This window comes from Meleagris gallopavo, chromosome 23 (assembly GCF_905368555.1).
Source record: "Meleagris gallopavo chromosome 23, MGAL_WU_HG_1.1, whole genome shotgun sequence".
Taxonomy (NCBI): Eukaryota; Metazoa; Chordata; class Aves; order Galliformes; family Phasianidae; genus Meleagris; species Meleagris gallopavo.
Window position 1 is genome coordinate 4881232 of NC_139426.1, and position 20699 is coordinate 4901930.

General features: G+C 55.3%; 4 protein-coding genes across 4 annotated transcripts; 1 reads left to right on the forward strand and 3 right to left on the reverse strand.

The window, feature by feature from the left end:
- Positions 1-5192: 5192 nt before the first annotated feature.
- On the reverse strand, positions 5193-7124 carry CAMK2N1 (calcium/calmodulin dependent protein kinase II inhibitor 1). The gene is made up of 2 exons (XM_085242485.1): positions 6708-7124; positions 5193-6225 (listed from the first exon to the last, which is right to left on the reverse strand). Exons 1-2 carry the CDS (start codon positions 6868-6870, stop codon positions 6155-6157), a joined length of 234 nt encoding a protein of 77 aa, XP_085098611.1. The 5' UTR covers positions 6871-7124; the 3' UTR covers positions 5193-6154.
- Positions 7125-8911: 1787 nt separating this feature from the next.
- Positions 8912-12282, reverse strand: MUL1 (mitochondrial E3 ubiquitin protein ligase 1). The gene is made up of 4 exons (XM_010722947.4): positions 12117-12282; positions 11909-11996; positions 10772-10892; positions 8912-10197 (listed from the first exon to the last, which is right to left on the reverse strand). The coding sequence occupies exons 1-4, from the start codon at positions 12234-12236 to the stop codon at positions 9468-9470; spliced, it is 1059 nt and encodes a 352-aa protein (XP_010721249.2). The 5' UTR covers positions 12237-12282; the 3' UTR covers positions 8912-9467.
- A 1287-nt stretch (positions 12283-13569) lies between these two features.
- Positions 13570-14948, reverse strand: FAM43B (family with sequence similarity 43 member B). Its single transcript, XM_003212297.5, has one exon. The coding sequence runs from the start codon at positions 14614-14616 to the stop codon at positions 13738-13740; it is 879 nt and encodes a 292-aa protein (XP_003212345.1). The 5' UTR covers positions 14617-14948; the 3' UTR covers positions 13570-13737.
- A 726-nt stretch (positions 14949-15674) lies between these two features.
- Positions 15675-20194, forward strand: CDA (cytidine deaminase). The gene is made up of 4 exons (XM_085242484.1): positions 15675-17456; positions 18562-18673; positions 19435-19489; positions 19712-20194. Exons 1-4 carry the CDS (start codon positions 17162-17164, stop codon positions 19823-19825), a joined length of 576 nt encoding a protein of 191 aa, XP_085098610.1. The 5' UTR covers positions 15675-17161; the 3' UTR covers positions 19826-20194.
- Positions 20195-20699: the final 505 nt, after the last annotated feature.

The window sequence follows — 20699 nt, forward strand, 5'->3', positions numbered from 1 at the left end:
GCGGCCGCTCGGTGCCGTGGGCTCAGCTCTCCCAAAATAGAGCCCAGGGCAGCTCTGGGTGTCGGAGGCATCCGAGCACAGTCATGTGGATGTTATGCAAGAGTTGATGATAGGTTGTAAACAGCTATTAGCGTGATTGACGGAGCCGGGACCGAGTGTTGGGGGGGAGGAAGGGAGAGATGAGTAATAATGATTAAAAATAATTAGCAAATCGAGACGTTCCCTAAATGAGGGAGAAGCAGTGTGAGGATGGAGGAAGGGGACGGGAAGGAATTGTGCCCCAAGGGGTGAGGGTGAGGAGGGATGCCTGGCGGCAAACACGTGGGTTTTGGGAATGGGAATTTGGAGAATGGGGGGTTTGGGGGATTTCTTCCCCTCTCTCCTCAGCATCTATCTGGTTGTGAGGGGTAGAAGGGCACCAGGTGCCCTGAATGGGCTGCATTGCGTTGGTCGCTTGGAAACCCAAAGAGAACAGCTTGAAAACTGACCTCGGTCTGGGGGGAGAACGGATCCATTGAGCACCACCAGGTCCCAGCATCCCCAAAACCAGAGCCTGAGCTCAGCCCCGAGTTAATGAGGAGAAACGAGCAGATTATGGGAAGACAGCTTCTATTTATACATAAATACCGCAGCAATCAGCGGCGCGGGGCAAGGGAAATCCAATAGAAAGATGTGACTGTGTAAGGAGCTTTTGGAGCCAAACGTTACACAATCGGTCGCTTTTCCTTGGCTGCACCTCCAAATCCCAGCAGCTGAGAACAATACGGGGTGACCGACCCACACGTGGGTCCGATGGCTTCTGCCCATTGGGATCCAGAGCTCCCAAATGCGGACCCCCGTGGGTGTGGGATGCACTTTGAACTCAAACTCCTGAGGTTTTGGGAGCAGAGAGCCGGGGAACCGCTTGGCAGAGACGTGTCCCTGCGTGCATCCTATATATAAAGAGCCATATGCACCCTGCGCCGTGTGGGGCTGTCAGTGGGCGCTGACATCCTGAAAATAGCTGCATCCACCAACGCCTCGACCCACGGGAGAAAAGGGGCACTGGGGGGGTTGATTTGGGTGCCCCATGGGGGTCGCGGGCTCTGCAGTGCTCCCCTGGGTCAGGCTGTTCCTAATGCTGTTCCCATGGGGGTTTTTCCTGCGCCGACAGCGGTGAGGACATCAGGGTCAGCTGCACGTTCGATTTGCTGCAGGTGGTGTAAAGGTTCCCCCCGTCCCCTTCCTTCCGCAGGTTCTGTTCCAGCTGCTGTGCGGTCCGTTCTGAGGTTTGCAATTTAATTGGGAAAGCCAGGGTTTGTTATATTAGGGGAAAAAAAGCGGGGCTCGTGCTGATGGTGCTGTGGACCTCTCTGGTCCCATTCCAAATCCCTTCTCCCAGGGTGAGCATCTGGGCTGCAGACTGCACCTCTGGGGAGGTCCCGTTAATTGTTTGAGTGGTTAAACCTCCTGAATGCAGCAGTATCACAGTGCAGATGAGCAAGAAAAGCCAAGCTGGAGCTCTGTGAGCTTCTCCTTCCTCCCTACCCATTGCACTGGGGGATTCACAGCTCTGTTTTGGGTTAACCCTTTCCAAAGGATGGATTTTGGATGGGCTTCAGATCCATTAGGAATTGTATTTTGGGGGATTTGTTTGTTTGTTTGTTTGTTTCCCCATGTGCCTGTGCAGGGGTCTGGGATGACATCTCTAGTCCCCATCCCTTGGGTTGGTTCATAAGATCATTAAGATTGGAAAAGAGCTCTAAGGTCACCAAGTCCAACCATCAACCCATCACCGCCATGCTCACTAACCATGTCCCTAAATTTGGGGCCATTTAATCCCTAAATTTGGGGCCGTTTATCCCTAGATTTGGGGCTGAGTGTGCCCTTCCAGTCCTCTCCTTCCCCACAGCACAGAGATATTCACATGGTCACGTTGGCATGAGCTCCTCAGTGCCCATTGAGGGAAACAAGAACCACCACGCTGAGTCAGAACCTGGATCCCCAGCCCCGTGACTCACCGCCCGGTATTTAAGGTGTTGCATCACATGTTGGGCTTCTATTGATTTACTTATTTTTTAAATTTCACATGTGTGTTGGTTTTTATTTTATTTTGTCATCCCCCCACATCCCAAGTTGGGAGCTGGTGCTCCAACCCACTGGAAGGGGCAAAACCATCTCCCACCCCAAAAATCATCAGCGATGCTCAGATGAGGTGAGTTAGATGCCCCTGAACCCACAAATGCAGGGCTGTGTGTGTGCCCACCTCCTCAAAATAAGAATTCCTCCCCTCAAGTCTCTGACTATCGAACCAGGGGTTGGAGTTGACCACGGCATTTGTGCTGCATTCGGGTCCCTTGTGAAAAATGATGGTCTTTATTTTCGGTGCTGTGCCTCCCGCGTGTGAGTGTAACGCAACAGTTCGACACCTCAAGCAATGCATGAATTAAGATGTCTGATGTTTTGCTTCGTCCTCATTAGCGGGAACAGCTGTTGGCAGGAGTGGAGGAATTCTAACTCCAGGTTGAAGGAAAATGAAAAGCCCGGGGAGGGGCACAACGCAGCACATAGGAGGGATCTGGGGGTTTTGTGGGATGCTTCCATGTCCTGCTGCATCCCCACTGCACCTGGCTCCTACAGGTATGGTAACTCCCAAATCTGGGCTGGGAAGCTCTCATTTTCCTGCTGGTGATGTTTCCCCACACAGCAACGTGACGATGTGTCTCATGGGGCGCTTCAGGGCTTCTCTTCCTATTTTCCCCCCAGAATAAAAACCCTAAATCCTCCTTCCTGGAAGGAAAACTCAACCCAATGCTTTGGTTCCATGCAGCAAGATGTTACTCCTCTAAAGGAGAACCCAAAGCAGTTGGGAAGAGCCCCCAAAAGCCCCATGAGCTCCTGATGCTGTGGATGGAGGATGGTAATGGGGGCAAAGCCCCCCAAATCCCTATGTGGGGATGTGGAAGTGGGCATGGCCCCATGGCCCACAGCATAGTAGGGGTGGGCAAAAACCCATGGGCAAGCAATCGGCCATCAGGTTTTTCCAGTTCCTGCACAGGAAGGGTTCAGTGCCGTTGGTTGTTGGAATGACCAATGCCATTGGAACGACCAATTCTGTGTTTTTCCCACTGATTTCCCCAATTCCCCAATAACTCCGTGACCCTATTCTTCCTCAAGGCGATCACTCCCCGCAGCAGCACAACCCAGCCAACCCCGACCCCATTTCCATCCCATAGCGGCACTATTTAGGGACAGAAGGTCCCCATCCCACCCCCAGGACCCCGCTGTTCTCACGGCCATGCCCTGCACCGCCGCTCCCTGGGCGATAAATAAAAGATTTTGCAGGGAGCTGCTGCCCTACTTTCTGTGCCCTACTTCTGCTGGGGGATGAGGATTTATTTCGGGTGGTGCCGTGAGTGCCCGCGCTTTCTGTGGGTTTTGCAAAGCGGGGCTCTTCTCGGGGCAGCCCTCATGTTGTACTATTGCTCTGCAGCAGCCATGCTCTGTTTCTCAGCCCCCCCCCTCCCCCTTCTTATTTTTTTTTTGGCAAGGGGAGGTGTAGAGCTGCCCAGAGGCTTTGTTTCGAGGTTAGAAATGGCTTTTCCCATCAGTCAGCTGCTTTAGGGAAGGGTGAAACCCATAAGGAGCTCTGCAAGGACCCCAAGGATGGGGCATCCCCACCCGCATCCCAGTATAGGGCGTTCCCCATGGGATCCTTTGCCTTTTCCCACTTCAGATGTTGAATTCCTGCCCCATATACAGGGATGGGAGGGCTCAGAGCCCACAGGCAATCGCACAGCCCCAAATCCCATAGGGGAATGGGATGAAAGTGTTCACCTGGGTGTGGGATCGTCCTCCTATGAGCGCTGCGGGGTTTGGCACCACGCTCACTCCTCCAGCACTGCTCTCCCCCCTTCCTGGCCCCGCTGCTGCCCGCCCCATTACTTATTTATGGCACATGAAAGATGCATGGCAGCGGCTCTGGGGCTCTGCAGGATCGCGCTGTGCTCAGCACTGGGCTCTGCTTCCTCCCAGCTCCTCCTGGCTTTGGGGAATTTGGGTATAGGAAAAGGAAATGGGCAGATGTATCCAACAATCAGGGAGGGCAGACCCCATTTTCATGCAAAATGAGGGCTTTTTGGTACATCTACCCAAGCAGGTGCCATCCATCTGTAGGATTTCCTGTGGTCTAGGGTTTTCTGTGGATTCCCTTCTGTAGGGTTTTCTACAGTGCTGAGCCCATCCCAGCTGCAGCCATGGCTGAACCCATGGGAAATGCAGTGCGGAGAGGTTAAATTATAATAATTACAATAAGAGTTTTTAAGGGAAAGTTTCATCTGATCTTCCCATCTGTTCTACACCTGTAGGAAGCTGCGTGGGCTGGAAGTAATAAGAAATAAACAGCAGAAGTGCCCTGCATGGGTCAGCCCCCAGGGGGACAAAGACGGTCCCAGTGAAAGCCCTGATCCCAACCCCAAAAAGGTGAATATCGTGGCCAAAATCACCCAATGGAACTTCCAGATTATGAACCTGGGTGCAATCACAGCACTGTTTTGGGGACCTCCTGGACTCTGTAGGGCAAGATGACCCCATAGCCAAGCAAACAATTGGGGTCCCCAACCATCTGGAGGACTACTGAGGTCTTCAAACCTTTTGAGATCCCTCCACCATAACCAAGGGGATTACTGGGCTCCCCAGTTTGTGGGATGATTGGGGTCCTCCAACCTTTTGGGGCCCCTGCACCATCACCAAAGGGACTATTGGGGTCCCCAACCATTTAAAGGATGATTGGCGTCCTCCAACCTTTTGGGATCCCTCCACCCATAGCCAACGGGACTACTGGGGTCCCCAGTTTGGGGAACTATTGTGGTCCTCCAACCTTTTGAGGTCTCTCCACTCAGAGCCAAGGGGACTATTGGGGTCCCCAACCATCTGGAAGACCACTGGGATCCTCCAGCCTTTCAGGGTCCCTTCACCATAACCAAGGGGACTACTGGGGTCCCGTATTTGAGGAACTATTGGGGTCCTCCAGCCTTTTGGGGTCCCCCCACCCTTTGGGATCCTCATATCCCATCCACCTCACACTGAATCAATCAACGCATCCCCAGCCCCGGAGGTGTTTTCCCACCAATCACCCCAATGACCCCATCCCTGATGAATATTAACACCCATTAATTATTCAGCAAAGCACAGCAGCCTGGGCGCATTCCGCCTTTTGTCTCATTTTCCTTTTTTATTGGTACATCATTGCAGAAATAGCCCTGTGTGTGGAGGACAGTGCACCAGACACGATATTCCCATAAAGGAGGAGAGGACACCCGGCCACGCTCCATCATTCCGAGCCGCAAACATACAACAAAATCACCCTCATCACAAGAGGGGAATATATATATATTTTTTTCCCTTTTTTTTTCTTCTTTTTTTCTTATATTTTTTTTTTTGCTTCTCATGCGAAATAGTTAAAAATTAAAAATTAAAAAGAGAAGGAAAGAAAAACCCCACAAGAGCCCGACGGAGCCCTGCGTTTTGGCACTCCGGATTACAGCAGTTCCCGTCGGCGTTGATCCGTTTCCTTACAGACGGTCTATGAGAGAGAGGGAAATGCCACGAGGGAAGAAAAATGAACCAAACGAAGGTCACCCACACCACACTGCATGGCTGTAAGGAAAGCTGCGACCCCATAGACATCCTCCCATCGCTCCCTTGTGCAAGCGCCGTCAATAAAAACCCCATTCCCCCCCCACCCCATCCCCAAACCCATCCCTTTATAAAAGTTTCTTTCCCCCCGCCAACCTCAAAACGCGACCGAAATGAAACGGAGATATCTATAGGTTTATAGCATTCGCCAACATCCAAAGACATCAAATTAAAAACTGAAACGAACGGAGCGCCGGGAAGGGAACCTCTGCTTGGGTTCCACCGCCTGAACGCAGCTTCGGCGGGGGTTGGGACCCCCATGGGGCAGCCCCACGGCAGAACTGCATCGGGGGCATTTGGGAGCTGGGGGGGGAGTGGTGACGACGATGATTTTTTGTTCTTGGTTTTTGTTCTTGTTGTTATTTTTAGGTGTAATTTCGCATCGGGTTGGGGGATTCTGCGCCGCTCGTCCTCGCGCCGGCGGTGCTGGGATTTTGGCCGATAACCTCAGAGAGCAGAAATCCCTCCCGAGGGGGCATTACACGCCGGGGGGGGCCTTTTCGGAGAGGTTCTGCAGCACATCGTCGATCCTATCGTCTTCGATAACCACTGGAAGGATGGGGAAAATGGGAAAACAAAAGGACGGCCGTCAACGCGGTGTGGCAGAGCCCGGTACCCGCGGAGGGATTGGGGTCATGGGATGCCAGATCCGGGGAGGGATGAGCTGGGGACACGGGATGCTCATACGGGGATGTGCTGCGTCCTCGGGGTGTGAGATGTGCTGAGTCCCCGAGGATGCTCGGTGCAAGGTGAGCACCTTAGGGCACGTCCCCAGAGTGGGACTAATTGCATCGCGTCCCGCAGGGGATGCTCAGCCCCGGTACCTCGGGGAGCATCCCAGGGTGCAGGATGTGCTGCATCCCAACGCTGCAAAGTGAGCCCTCCCCCCCATAGTGGCGAGCAGGACGAGCATCCCCGGAGTCCCAGCTACGGAATGAGCCGCTTCCCCGGGCTGCCGGTTCAGGCTGACGCGCTCCCCCCCACCCCAGTCTCTCCCCAGGGCACCCCAATCACCGTCCCCGCTCACCCACCTCTCTTGCTGCGCCCGATCTGCCCCAGCTTGGGGGGCCGCTTGCCCTGCCCGGCCGCCAGCAGCGCGTCGGGGCCGTGGCGGAGGGGCACGGGGAAGGGCAGCTCGCCCCCCGCCGCGCCCCCCGCCAGCTGCCCCCCGCCGTACGGCGGCCCCTCCGCCATGGCCGGGGCGGCGGTGGTGGCGGTGGCAGAGGGGGGCCCGGCGCCGCCCCCCCCCCCCGACAGCCTCCCGGGCCGCGGGGGGTCCCGAGCCCCCCTGGGGCTGCGGCTCGGCGGAGCGGGGCGGCCGCCCCGTCACATCCCGGCGCTGCCCGCCCGGCGCTGCCCGCGGCTCCGGCGGTCCCGCGGCGGCGGAATCGGTGGCGGCGGCGATAGAGGAGCGGGGGGCGGGAGCGGGGCGGGGCGGCTCGGGAACGCCCCCGGGATGGGCCGGTCCCCCTCCCCAACCCCCCACCCCCTAACCCCTCCCGGAGGGTGCGGGGATCCCCCGAGCCGGGAGGGGCTGATGCCCCGGAACCGACCCAGGGAGCCCGGCGCTGCTCTGCGCTGCCCGTGGGAGCGTGCCTGTCCCCGTGTCGTGGACCCATTTGTGTCCCCGTGCCGCGTCCCCATGACGTATCTCCATGGCATCTCCCCGTGCCGCGTCCCCATGCCGTGCCTCTGTGTCTTGTCCCCATGCCATGTCCCCATACCACCTCCCCGTGCTGTGTCCCCATGCCGTGTCTCCGTGCTGGGTCCCCATGCCCTGTCCTCATACCACGTCCCCATGCCCCGTCCTCGTGCTGTGTCTCTGTGCCATGCCCCTGTGCCGTGTCCCCATGCCATATCCCTGTGTCATGTCCCCATATCACATACCCACACCGTGCCCTCCCTGTGCCATGTCCCTGTACTGCATCCCCACACCACGACCCCCACACCATGGCCCTGTACTGTGTCTGCATGCCACGTCTCCATGCCTTGTCCCTGTGCCCTCTACTGTGTCCCCATGCCATGTCCCTGTGCCATGTCACTGCACTGTGTACCTGTGCCATGTCTTCATGCCATGTCCTCTTGCCGTGACCCTGCACTGTGTTCCCATGCCACGTTCCTGTGCTGTGCCCCTCTGCCATGCCCCCATGTCACGTCCTGGTAGTGTGTCACAGTGTAATGTCCCCATGCCATGTCCCCATGCCACATCCCTGTGCCACATCCACATGCCACGTCCCCATACAGCGTCCCTGTGCCATGTCCCCATACAGCATCCCTGTGCCATGTCCCCACACCCACCTTTCCCAGCTCACACGGATCTTTCTGCCCGGTGGCTGCAGAGGGAATTATTTTTTGACAAAGCAAACCAGCACAGGCACGGGGTGAGGTACAGTTTTGGGGCAGTGCTGCATCCCCGGCACATTCTCGGTGCAACCCCTGCAAAAAGCAGGGATGGCAACAAAAAGTCGGTTTGCACGAAGCGGGCTCGCACCGTCTCTACGCAACCAACAGGGACTCTAGCTCGTCTGGGGGCAGAACAGCTCATTTTGGGGCAGGTGAAGGCCGGGGTTCCCGTGTTTTTGGGACTGGGGCTCGCTGGGAACGCAGCCGCAGAGCCCCGCTGCCAGCTCCTTGCATAACGCTGCGTCTGCGCCCAGCATCCCGCGGGGGAAGCTGGGGAACAGGAGGCAAAAGGCAGCGGGGGCAGCGCAGCCCCCAGGAGCTTATTTTGGGCGCTGCGGGGATGGCTGCGTTCCCTACAGCCCCCATCGCAGGACCCGCACGGGGTTTAGGTGGAAAAAACGGCTTTTTGGTGCTGCACGGGGTAAGAAAAGAATCCCCTCCTGCGTCTGTGGCGCCGGGGAAGAGCCTGGGCTCACCCGGTGCTGCCGAGCGCGCCGCGGGGTGATGGATTGATGGCAGCGGGAGAAGGGAAGGAGACGCGCCGCCGTCCCTGCGGATTTTTGCTATTTCTGCTTTTTTTCCGCCTCCTCCCGCAGCGGGAGCGCACCGCCACCTGCAGCCCGGCTGGATGCGGCCCTGCCTTCGGGTTCTGCCGCAGATTTTCTCCTCATCCTGCTCCAACCTCAGACCCCTCGAAGAAGAAGGGGAGAGCCCCCGGCCTGGCGGGCTCTCTGGGGTGGATGCTGCTTCTTACAGCTCGCGGAATGCAGCGGGAGCAGAGGAAGGCAGCGCCCTCAGGGTTGCAGGGATGGAACAAGCCAGGACAAACACGTTTTTCAGTCGGTTTTATTACAACCTGTCCCGTACCCCAGCCCAAACCCCGCTGCAGAAATCAACCAGAGCGCTGCCGTGTCCCGATTCCCACATTGTGGCATGACACAATCACGTGTGGCCAAAGTGCAGCCCCTGGCAGTGCCGGCAGGAGGGGATGATGGAAACGCTGCTCCTTGCCTGTATTCACCATTTATCACAAAACCACTGGCATGAAGCAGAAGCTCTTCTGACCCCCAGCTCAGCCAGCTGGAGGAGCTGCTAGGCAGCAGCACTGCCCACACTGCGCAGCCTCAGGACTCCTCATGTCTTTTAACAGAGTTTTTTTTATCACCAGGGTATTGCAGAAACAAACTGATTTTGCCTCCAGGAGCACCATGTGAACCCTGAGCACCTGCAATCATTTTCAAGCCCAGCTCCCCTCCAGCTCCCTCCCCCTTCCCCAGTCCTTTCATCTCCTGCAATCCAACCACCCCAGCAGCAAGAGGGGCAGGCTGCAAGCAAACCCTCATTGAGAGGGAGCCCTCCAAAAAAAAAGCCCCCTGAGCCACGGCGCTTTAGCTGTTGTACAGGGGAACCACCCTGATGATGGCCTGTCTGCAGATGGGGCACCTTTTGGGCTCTGGGAGGGCTCGGTAGCACTCACTGCAGGAGCAGACGTGCCCACACTCCAGGAAGACACAGGATTTGGCACTGCTCAGGCAGATGACACAGGCATTTTTCAGCATCTCTCCACCCTCAGCGTTCACTTCGCGCATCAGCCGCTCCTGCGCTTGCCTGAATTCCTCCTGCATCTGCTTGAGGTGCTGCCTCTCCCGGTGGTGCCTGTACTGCTTCCTCAGGAGGAAGAAGAGAACGGCACACGTGCTGAAACCAAAAAGGATGGTCAGGATCTTCCAAAGCTTGGCACTCGATTCCTGTTTCTTCAGCAAAGCATCGAAATCGGCGCTGGTCAGGTAGTAGCGCAAGCCCTGCTTGGGTGGCTGCAGCTTGATGGTGTTGTTGTCCAGCACCAGCTCCCCAACGCCAGTCAGCGCCGCTCCCACCTTCAGCATCTGCTCTGTCTCCTGGATGCCTTTCGGGCGCTCCCCGCTGATGTAGTGCCCGATGACATCAGGGAAGGATTGCACTGAGGGGTGGAATTTCTCATGTACCGTCTCCAGGCTGAGCTCGGCGGCCTCCAGTGGTTTCATCACCCTCACGGCGACGCCGGCGCCGTCCTCCAGCGGGGCCAGGTTGAAGGCAGTGGTGTTGGTTCTCTGGTGGATGATCTTCTCGTAGTCATTCCTGGGGATAAAACAAGCATTAGTGCTTCCACACTGGCAATCCAGGCTGGGTTGGGTGGGGCCTGATCTACCCAGGAGCTTGATAATCTTTAAGGTTCCCTCCAATTTAAGCCATTCAATGATACCACAAAACGCCAAGCAGCAGGGAAACACCACAGCTGTCAACACAGCAATATTTGTCATGCTGCCTGTGTCCTCGTGGTGTCCCTCATGCAAAACCTTCTACTGTCACAGGGAAAGCTCTTGGGCAGCTAAACCCATCCAATGCTCATCACCTTCACAGCTGTGATGAGTTGCAGTGCGGTGGGAAGAGCTTCCTGTTGGAAGAGCTTTGTTGGGCTGCTCAGTGCAGTGCAATGATGCTTGAGTCAGCTGCTTGGGGTGGCCTCCAGGTTCCATATGTGTGGGGCAATGGGCACGGCCCTGAGCTGCCAGAGCTCAAGGAGTGTTGGAACACTGCTCTCAGACGTAGGGTTCAGATGTGAGGCGTTCCTCTGTGGAGCCAAGTGCTGGATTTGGTGATTCTTATGGGTTCCTTCCAACTTAGGATTTCCCATGGTTCTATGGGTACGTACCAGAGGTGAGTCGTTCGGTTCCACACCATCTTGTGCTCCTGCAGTGTCAGCCTCTGCACAACGCCCTTGCAGTTCTCCACAAACTGGCTGCTCAGGGTGTCCTTGACAGTGCGCACCACGCCTGGAACATGTGGAGGGCTTGAGCTGTGGTGCAAGTCTCTTTTTTTTTTTTTGTGGGGGAAGATTAGCTCAAATTCCAGCCCTAAAGTGCTTTGGTTTTTTTGCCCCTAAAACTCAGCCCCACAGGGCTCTGGGATATGTTTATCTCAAATTCCAGTCTTTCACTCCCAAGGTTTTAGACAGGCTAAATCCTAGCCCAAATGTGTCTTGTGGAGGTGGTGGAGGCCTTATCTCAAATCTCAGCCCCACTGTACTTTTTTAGGGGGAGAAATAGCCCAAATACCACCCTCACAGGGCTTTTTTGGTGGGGAATAGCTCAAATAACAGCCTTGTGGAGCTTTTGCAAGGGTCAGATTAACCCAAATCCCAACCCCACCGGGCCTTTGGGGTGGGTTTAGCCTAAATTCCATAATCCCATCCCCAAGAATTTTGGAAGGGGAGAGGCTAAATCCCAGCCCTGTGGCATCTTTAGGGAGGGATTAGCCCCAACCCCAGCCACTCAGGGCCTTTGGGGTACGTTTAGACCAAATCCCAGTCTTTCACCCCATGGTTTTGCAGGAAGCAGGCTATATCTAAGCTCCATAGATTTGTTTTTAGGGATGCTAGTCCAAACCCCAGCCCGCAGTGCATATGGAAGGAATTAGCCCTAGCCTAAGTCCCAGTGCCACAGAGCCCTCTGTTAGGGCTGGCATTTGCCCCTCTGAAATTTGGAAGGAATCAGACCACATCTGTCCCCTCCCTGGGTGCTGTTTTTGGGGGGCACTTCACCCCAACCCCATCTCTGTGGGGCTGCAAAGGAGGAGCCTGCATCCCCCTCCCCACTGCTGCAGGGCAGTGATGCCCCAACCCAGCACAGCCCCAATTCCTCAGCTTCTTCCTCCGTGCCCCCCATTACTGTTACTGCCACGACCTGCACACAGGAAGATTTTTTTGGTGAAAAATGTCAGATTTTGGGCAAAAACGGTTGAACCAAAGAGGCAGTGGGGAAAGAGGCCCAGGGTTTTGCCATGCCAATACCTTCGATGACAGCATAGGGCACGCAGCGGCCCGGCGCCTCCAGCAGCACGGCCCGCAGCTCCCCGTCCAGCCGCAGCCTCCGGGCGCCCTATGGAACGGAAGGATCAGCCGCAAGACCCAGACCCGGGAGCAGGCCGCGGCCTAAGGCCGAAGCGGCCACCGCAGCCGGCAGCAGGCCGCAACCCAGCTCCAGAGCTCCCGTACCCACCTGCAGGCCGCGAGCGAGACGGGCCTGCTGCCGATACACCGAGTAGAACAGCGCGGTCAGCCCCGTGCCGGCCGCCAGCAGCGCGGCCTGCAAGGCCGAGGGCCGCCCGCCGCCTTCCATCGCCGCCGTTACCGAGGCAACCGCGCGGCGCGGAGTGATGACGTCATTGATGGCGTACAGCGCGAGGCGCTCTATCATACAGCGGGCCGTTACCATAGAGTGCGCGGTCCTCCGAGAAATGGATGGAGGGTTTCCAGGCGGGGTGGTGGGCTGATAGAGCCCCACTGTAGCCCCACAGCGCTTTGGGAAGGTTTGGCCGAACTCTACGGGGTCTCTGGGGTGGGTTTAATCCAAATCTCGGCGTTCAACCAACAGGATTTTGGAAGGTGAGAGGCTAAATCCTGGCCCTGTGATGCTTTGTGGAGGTGTTAGTCCAAATCCCAGCCCCACTGCACTTTAATTGGAGGAAATTGTTCGAATCTCAGCCTCACAGGGCTTTTTGGGGGTCAGATTAACCCAAATCCCAGCCCCACTGGGTTTTTGGGGTGGGTTTAACTCAAATCTCAGCCTTTTACCATGGGATTTTAGGGCAGGATAGCCCATATCCCAGCCCCGTGGGGCCTTTGAGGTGGGTTTATCCTGAATACCATACTCTCACCCCCAGGATTTTGGACGTGGACAAGCTAAATTCCAGCCCTGTGGCACCTTTTGGGAGGGATTAGCCTATATCTCAGCCTTAGAGGCCCAAATCCCTGTCTTTCACCCCAGGATTCTGCAGGATGCAGGCTATGTCTAAGCTCCACAGGTTTGTATTTAGAGGTGTTAGCCCAAATCTCGTCCCCATAGTGCTTTTGGGGGGCAGTTATCTCAAACCCCAGCCCCATAGAGCCCTTTGTGGGGGCAGATGCTGGCCAGATGCCAGCCCCCAAAGTTCAGAGAGGGAATCAGGACCACAGCCTGTCCTCTCCCTGGCTGTTGTGTGTGGGGGGAGCTCAGCCAAACCCCATCCCAGTGATGCATCCCCTTCCTCAGGCTGTGGGGCAGCGGTGCCCCTTGTTCCCCCTCCCACCACCCCATTTATTCAGCTCCTTCCACTGTGACCTCGCATTGCTGCTCCTGTCAGGACAGGGAGAGCAGGAACTGGGTGAAAATAAACCATTTTGGGTAAAATTCCAGGGATTTAGGTTCTCTGGGCTGCCTTTGCCACCCAGCTTCAGGCCTGGGGTCCCCACTGCCGCCCCCCCCAGAGCGTGGGCCTGCTCTATTTAAACCCTCATGTTGCCATGGCAATATGAGCATCACTCGACGTGGAATAGCATGGAAGGTGCAGAACTCCCCCCCCCCTCCTTCCCATCTCCCCCAGGGTGGAAATTTTACCCCGAGAAGAGTAAAAAAAAAAAGGGTAAATACAAAATAGAAAAGCAACAAACCATCGCGAGTCTTCCAGGCTGGTGAGAGACAGGCGCTGTCACAGGCAGAAAACACAGATTGGGTTTATTTCCAGGAAAGGGATGGGGGATCCAGGTATCCCCCCCTTGAGAGCTAGGGACGTAGCCCTATTGTCCAGCTGTGTCCCGAGGGCACCCGGTGTGGCCAAAGCAGTGGATGCCAACGGAGATGCTCAGCATATGGGGGCCCTTGGGCCACGCAAGCTGCACCCCCGCATCTCACTGGCCAAAGAGACCACGGTGGGACCCCCGTCCCCCCACGTGCCCCCCGTCTCCTCCTCGTCCTCCTCCAGGATGGAGCTGAGCCGTGGGGCGCAGCGGGCGCGCTCGGCCGGCGGGCGGTAGGGACACTTGGCATTGAGCAGCCTGCGCAGGGGCACCAAGGGGACGATGGCTTCACCCAGGAGCTGCTGCTGGAGACGACGGCCATCGTTCTGCCTTTTGAGCCTCTTGAATTCGTCAAAGGCTGAAGCGGAGGTCTGGAAGAGGAGCAGGGCCATGGCACGCGCGGTGGCGGCTTTGGGGACGAGGACGGCGTGACAGCGCAGCACCACGGCTTTGTTCTTCACCTGGTGCCGGTAAACCCACGCAAAAACCTTGGGGTGCCGGCGGTCGGCTGTGCAATAGGTGATGCGGTGCAGCAGGTATGCGTGGCCCGACCTCCGGGCACCCTTCTCACCCGGTGCCATGCGGATGCCGTGCGGCCCTAAGGTCAGCTTCATCTTGGCCCCACCGGCGCCCGCGTCGCTTTTGGCCCATATTTTCCCCACCGCCTCCTCGGTGCATCCCTCTCCTTTGGCGTGCAGCGTGACTGCATTACCCAGGTAGCGCACGGTGTAGGTGGGATCCTCCTTGTTCAGCTCCACTTTCTGCCGGCGGCCTCCAAACACAGAACCCAACCTCTCCAAGGGGCATTCGGGCAACAGATCGGGGCAGGAGCGCAGGAAGCCGGCCAGCAACGAGGCATAGCCCAACCCTGGCCCCAAGCTTTTCCCTTTGCACTTACGTTCGTTTTCCACCAGCACGAACTTGCTGCGGCGCCAGGGCAGCATCACCTCGCTGCCGTATCCGGATCCCTACCCGAGGGTCTGTCCCCGTGTCCCGTTCCCAAAGGCCGGTCCCCAGCGGGATGCTCTGGGTGAGGATGCAATGATGCTGCTGCTGCAGAACGGAGCTCTGCTCCACCTCCCCGGGCGTGCAGGCAGCCGCCGCGCGCAGCCCAAAGCGTGGAGAGGAGGGAGAATGCATCGGCGCACACGGAGGGATGCTGCTGAGCTGCTGCTGCCGGCGGGAGATGTGCTGCTCCGCTACGGGGAGAGAGAGCAGCCCCTGCAGAGTGCAGAGCCCAAAGAGCAGCCCCAGCGGTGCTCCCTGCTGCTAACGATTCTGGGGAGATCCCTTTGGGTTTTGGGGTGCAGCCCCCTATGGATTTGGGGAGATCCCTTTGGGTTTTGCAGTGGTTCTCCCTTTGATTCTGGGGAGATCCTTTTGGGTTTTGGGGTTGTGCCCCCTTTGGTTTTTATGATAATTCTCTCTTTGATTTTGGAGAGATCCCTTTGGTTTTTGTAGTGGTTCTCCCTTTGATTTTGAGGACACCCCTTTGGGTCTTGGAGTGCTGCCCTCTTTGATTTTGATGAGATCCCTTTGGGTTTTGGGGTGATCCTCCTTTTGATTTTGGGGAGAACCCTTTGGGTTTAGGGGAGCAGCCCCCTTTGGGTTTGAGGAGATCCCTTTGGTTTTTGTAGTAGTTCCCCCTTTGATTTTGGGGACATCCCTTTGGGTTTTGGGGTGGTTCTCCCCTTGATTTTGGGGAGATCCTTTTGGGTTTTTGTGGTAGTTTCCCCTTTGATTTTGGGGAGATCCCTTTGGGTTTTGGGGTGCAGCTTCTTTTGGGTTTCAAGAGATCCCTTTGGGTTTTGTAGTGGTTTCCTCCTTTGATTTTGGGGTGATCCCTTTGGGTTTTGGGGTACAGCCCCCTTTGAGTTTTGGGGTGCTGCCCCTTTTGGGTTTGGGGACATCCCTTTGGTTTTTGTAGTAGTTCCCCCTTTGATTTTGAGGAGATCCCTTTGGTTTTTGGGGTGGTTTCCCTTTCAATTTTGGGGAGATCCCTTTGGATTTTGGGGTGCTGCCCCCTTTGGGTTTGGGGTGATCCTTCTGTTTCTTTTTTCATATGGTTCTCCCTTTGATTTTGGGGCAATTCCTTTGTTTTTGGGGTATTGCTCCCTTTGGGTTTTGCTTGATCCCTTTGGCTTTTGGGCAGTCCCTTTGGGTGTTGACGTGTTACTCCCTTTGGGCTTGGAGCAATTCCTTTGGGTTTTGGGGTGTTGCCCCCTGTGAGTTTTGCTTGATCCCTTTGTTTTTTGGGGGTGTTACTCCCTCTGGGTTTCAAGCTATTCCTTTGGGGTTTTGGGGTGGAGTCCACTGTGAGTTCGGGGCAATCCTTTGGGGTTTGGAGTGATCCATTTTGCTGTTGGGCTATTAGTCCCTTTGAGCTATTGCTTTAGGTTTTGGGTTGTGCCCCATTTGGGTTTTGGGCAACCCCTTGGGTGTTTGGTGGTTCTCTCTCTGCTTTTTGAACAATCTCTTTATTTTTTGGGGTGGTTCCTCCTTTGGGTTTTGGGGTGGTGCCTCCTTTGGGTTTTGGTTGGTCTCTTTGGGTTTTGGGGTGTTACTCTCTTTGGGATTTGGATGATTCCTTTGCAGTTTAGGGTGATGCTCCCTTTGGGTTTTCGGTGATCCCTTTGTTTTTTGGGGCAATCCCTTTGGGTTTTTGGGTGGATCCCTCATTGATTTTGGGGTGATTCCTGGGGGTTTTGAAGTGCTGTCCCCTATAGGTTCTGGTGTGGTGGTATTTCCATTGGTTTTTGGGTGATTTCTTAGATTCTTGGGCTGGTGCCTCCTTAATGTTTTGGGCGATCCCTTTGGGTTTTGGGGTGGTTCCCCCTTTGTGGTTTGGGCGATCCCTTTATTTTTTGTTGTGTTGCACCCTTTAGGTTTTCAGGTGGCCCTCCCTTTGCATTCCATGTGATCCCTTTGCCTTTTGGGGTGGTGCCTCCTTTGAGTTCTGCAAATAGCACAGGGGTGCAGGTGATTTTGACTATAAAAAAACCTTTTTTCCCATTGCCATCATTAGGTTTCAGAGTGAACGAGGAACTAGGAAGGCGATCGTCCTATTATCCCTGTGTATGGGGATATCAGGGATGGGAAATGGTGCTCAGCCACACAGGGGAGACGTGACCACTTCCTGGGATGGTGCAGACCAGTCCTTATCTGCACTCAGCAATAGGATTGTGCAGCAGCAGGGGAAAGCAGCGTCAGGGAGACTTCCCATCCGCTTCCCCTGCTGTGTGTTGGCTGTCAATGAGAAACTAGGAGGGGGGGGCTAAGGGGGAAATGTGCTATTTCTTGTTTGCGACCCAATGGTTTTCTTCCTTTTGACCTCTCCCCCCAGGATGTTCCCGGCACCAAATTCCTGCTGGGGAGGAAAGAAAACAAGGCGGTGTGAGAAAACACCCCAGCTTAGCACAGACAGAAAAAGCAAAACGCATAGAAAAATTGCTAGAAAAATTAGTATTTATATTAATATATATAAATAAAATGAGAAAGCAGGCTCAGAGAGAGCTCAACCTCCACCCTGATCCCAATACCTCGAGGTTGGGGATGATGCCCGGCGCACGCGTGGGGCGTTATCCCGACGGGGCGTTGCGTTCGGGGAAATGTTTAACCACGTCGGCGTCATCGTGTGGGGCAGGCAGTGCAGGCATGGAGGGCAGTGAGTGCCTACAGCTGCTGCTTCGCCGCTGCCGTGAGGCCAAAGATTGTGCTTACTGCCCCTACAGCCGTTTCCCCGTGGGCGCCGCGCTGCTCACCGCCGGCGGGGAGATATTCTCCGGTGAGATGTCGCCTTGGGGTTATGGGATGGTGGCCCGTTTGGGTTCTGGGAGATTGCTTTGGGTCCTGGGATGATGCCCACTATGGGTTTCTGGGGTGCTGACTGTTTTGGGTTTGGCTTGAGCCCTGTGGGTTTTGGGGTGGTGGAGACTTTGGGCGATCTCTTGAGGTTTTAGGGTGTTGGTCCCTTTGGGTTTGGGGTGGCATTTGCTTTGTGTTTTTAGCAATCTCTTTGTGGTTTTTTTTGGGGTGTAGTGCTTCCTTTGGGCTTTGGGGCGGTTCCTCCTGTGGGTTTTAAGAAATCCTGTTGGTTTTTGAGGTGGTTCCCCCTATAGTTTTGGGGCAAATCCTTTGGGTTTTTGGGTGGTTCTCCCTTTGGATTTTGGTGGTTCCCGCTATGATTTTGGGGCAGTGCCTTTGGGTTTTTGAGTGGTTCTCCCTTTGGGTTTTGGGCAATCCTTTTTGTTTTTGGAGTGTTGCACCTTTAGGTTTTGAGGTGGTTCACTCTTTGCTTTTTGAGGTGCTCCCCCCTTTGATTTTGGGCTGATCCGTTTGGGTGCTGTGGTGGTGCTCCCTTTGGGTTTTGGGTGATTCCTTTGGTTTTTGGAGTGTTTCACCCTTTAGGTTTTGAGGTAGTTCCTCCTTTTCTTTTTGGGCGATCCCTTTACTGTTTGGGTGTTCCCTTTGCTTTTTGGGTCGGTGTCCCCTTTGACTTTTGGGCAATCCCTTTGCTCCTTGGCATACTTCCCTCTTTGGTTTTTGGGCAATCCTTTTTTAGACTAGTTCCTTTTTAATTTTGGGGTGGTTCCCCCTTTGACTATGGAGAAATCCCTTTGATTTTTGAAGTGTTTCCCCCTCTGATTTTGGGGTGATCTCTTTCCTTTTTGGAGTGGTTTTCCCTTTAGGTTTTGAGGTCTTCCAGGTGGGTGCCACAACCCTTCCCCATGCTCCCTACCAGCTGTAGTCACCGGAAGAACCATGACTAGGAAAATATGGGAAATAAACCATGGAAAGGAGACATGCATTGGCCGGAGCCCAGGATGGGCTACGTTTGAAGGGTTCTCACCAAGCGAGGGGTGGTGAGTGGTGTTGATGCTTCCCCATAGGGTGCAACGTGGAGAATGCCTGCTACAGCCTTGGGATGTGTGCTGAGCGCATCGCCATCCAGAAAGCCATCTCCGAGGGACACACAAGGTTCAGGGCCATGGCCATTGCCAGGTGAGGCCCTGTCACTCTTTGGGGTTTAGGGTGATGCCTCCTTTGGGTTTTGGGTGGTTCCTTTGGGTTTTTGGTGTTGTGTTTCCTTTTGGGGTGGTGCCTCTTTTGGGTTTTGGCTGATTGGTTTGTTTTATGGGGTGGTTCTCCCTTTGATTTTTGGGCAGTCCCATTGGGTTTTGGGGAACCCTTTTGGGTTTTCGAGTGTTACTCCCTTTGGATTTTTGGCAATTCCTTTGGGTTTTGGGTGATCCCTTTGTTTTTTTGGGATGGTTACCCCTTTAATTCTGGGGTGATTCCCCATTTGATTATGAGGCAGTCCCTTTGGGTTTTGTGGTGGTGCCCCCTTTGGGTTTTGGTTGATACCCTTAGGTTTTGGGAAATCCCTTTGAGTTTTGGGTGATCTCTTTGGGTTGGGGGAATCTCTTTGGATTTTGTGATGTTACTCCTTTTGGGTTTTGGAGTGGTGCCCTTTTTGGGTTTTGGGTGATACCCTTAGGTTTTGTGAAATGCCTTTGGGTTTTGGTGTGTTGCTCCCTTGAGGATTTTGGCAATTCCTTTGGGCTTTGGGGAGGTGCCTATTGATGTTTTGGGTGATCCCATTGGGTTTTGGGTGATCCCTTTCTTTTTTGGATTGGTTCCGCGTTTGATTTTGGGACGATCCCTTTGGGTTTGGGGGAATCTCTTTGGGTTTCGAGGTCTTTACTCCCTTTGGGTTTTGGGGTGGAGTGGAACTTAGCCTGATGTGGTTCTCTTTTTGGCAGCGACATGGCAGACTTCATCACACCTTGCGGAGCCTGCAGACAGGTGATGAGAGAGGTGAGTGGGGTCCCTGCCATGCTGAGGGCTGCAGGCTGCCACGAGGAGCTGTAGGGCCACAAGGAGCTGCAGGCCACCACGGGACCTCCCCTCCACCTCCTCTGCTCTGGGCTGAACAAACTGAGGAGCCCAGCAGTTGCTGGTGTGGCTGTGGGTGCTGCAGCCTGCTGGGGAAGAAGCATGGATTCCCCATTGAGCCTCTCTCCCCCTCTCCTCCTGCAGTTTGGCACAGACTGGGACCTCTACCTGACCAAACCCGATGGCACCTACATTGTGAAGACTCTACAGGAGCTCCTGCCACTCTCCTTTGGCCCCGAGGACCTGCAGAAGGCTTGAATTGCACACCTGCATTTCCCTTTCGGCGCTGGGGGCGATGGATTATTCCCCCAACTTTCCCTTTATGCACGTGGCTCCACGGGGACAATGCCAAAGGGTTTGCTGCATGGATGTTGCTTGGATCCAAGGCTGCAAAACTGAGGACAAAAAGCAATTTCAGCTCAAAGTCCCCAACATTATCCACCAGCCATTTGTGCACGGGTAGCTCGGTGTTCAGTGGGCTGTCACTGTGGTGCCACTGCTCCTTTTTGCTTTTTTTTGCTTGCTTCTATGGGGACAAAGAGGAATTCTGGGGGTGTTCACTGATTGTCCTGGCAATTGAATTATGTGCAATAGAAAAAAAAAAATAAAACAGTGTTACTTTAATGAGCCAGGCTGTGCTCTGTGCACCAATGCCCCGTGCCCTGTGTACCATGCCCTGTGCCCTGCAGTGTGCTCTGTGCTGTGTGCACCATGCCCCGTGCACCATATGCTGTGCTCAGTGCACCGTGTGCCACGCAGCCATGCTCCATACACCGTGCCCTGTGCACCAATGCACTGTGCACCAATGCATCCAGCTCTTGTGCACCCATGCAGTGTGCCAAATGCACCGTCACCTCGCACTGTGCGCTGCATTCAGTGCAGCAAAGCACCACACGTTGTGCACATCACAGAATCACAGAATTGTAGGGGTTGGAAGGGACCTCTAGAGATCATCGAGACCAACCCCCCTGCCAAAGCAGGTTCCCTACACCAGGTCGCACAGGTAGGCGTCCAGGCGAGACTTGAATATCTCCAGAGAAGGAGACTCCACAACTCCCTGGGCAGCCTGTTCCAGTGCTCCGTCACCTCACCGTGAAGAAGTTCTTACGCACATTCGTGCAAAACTTCCTGT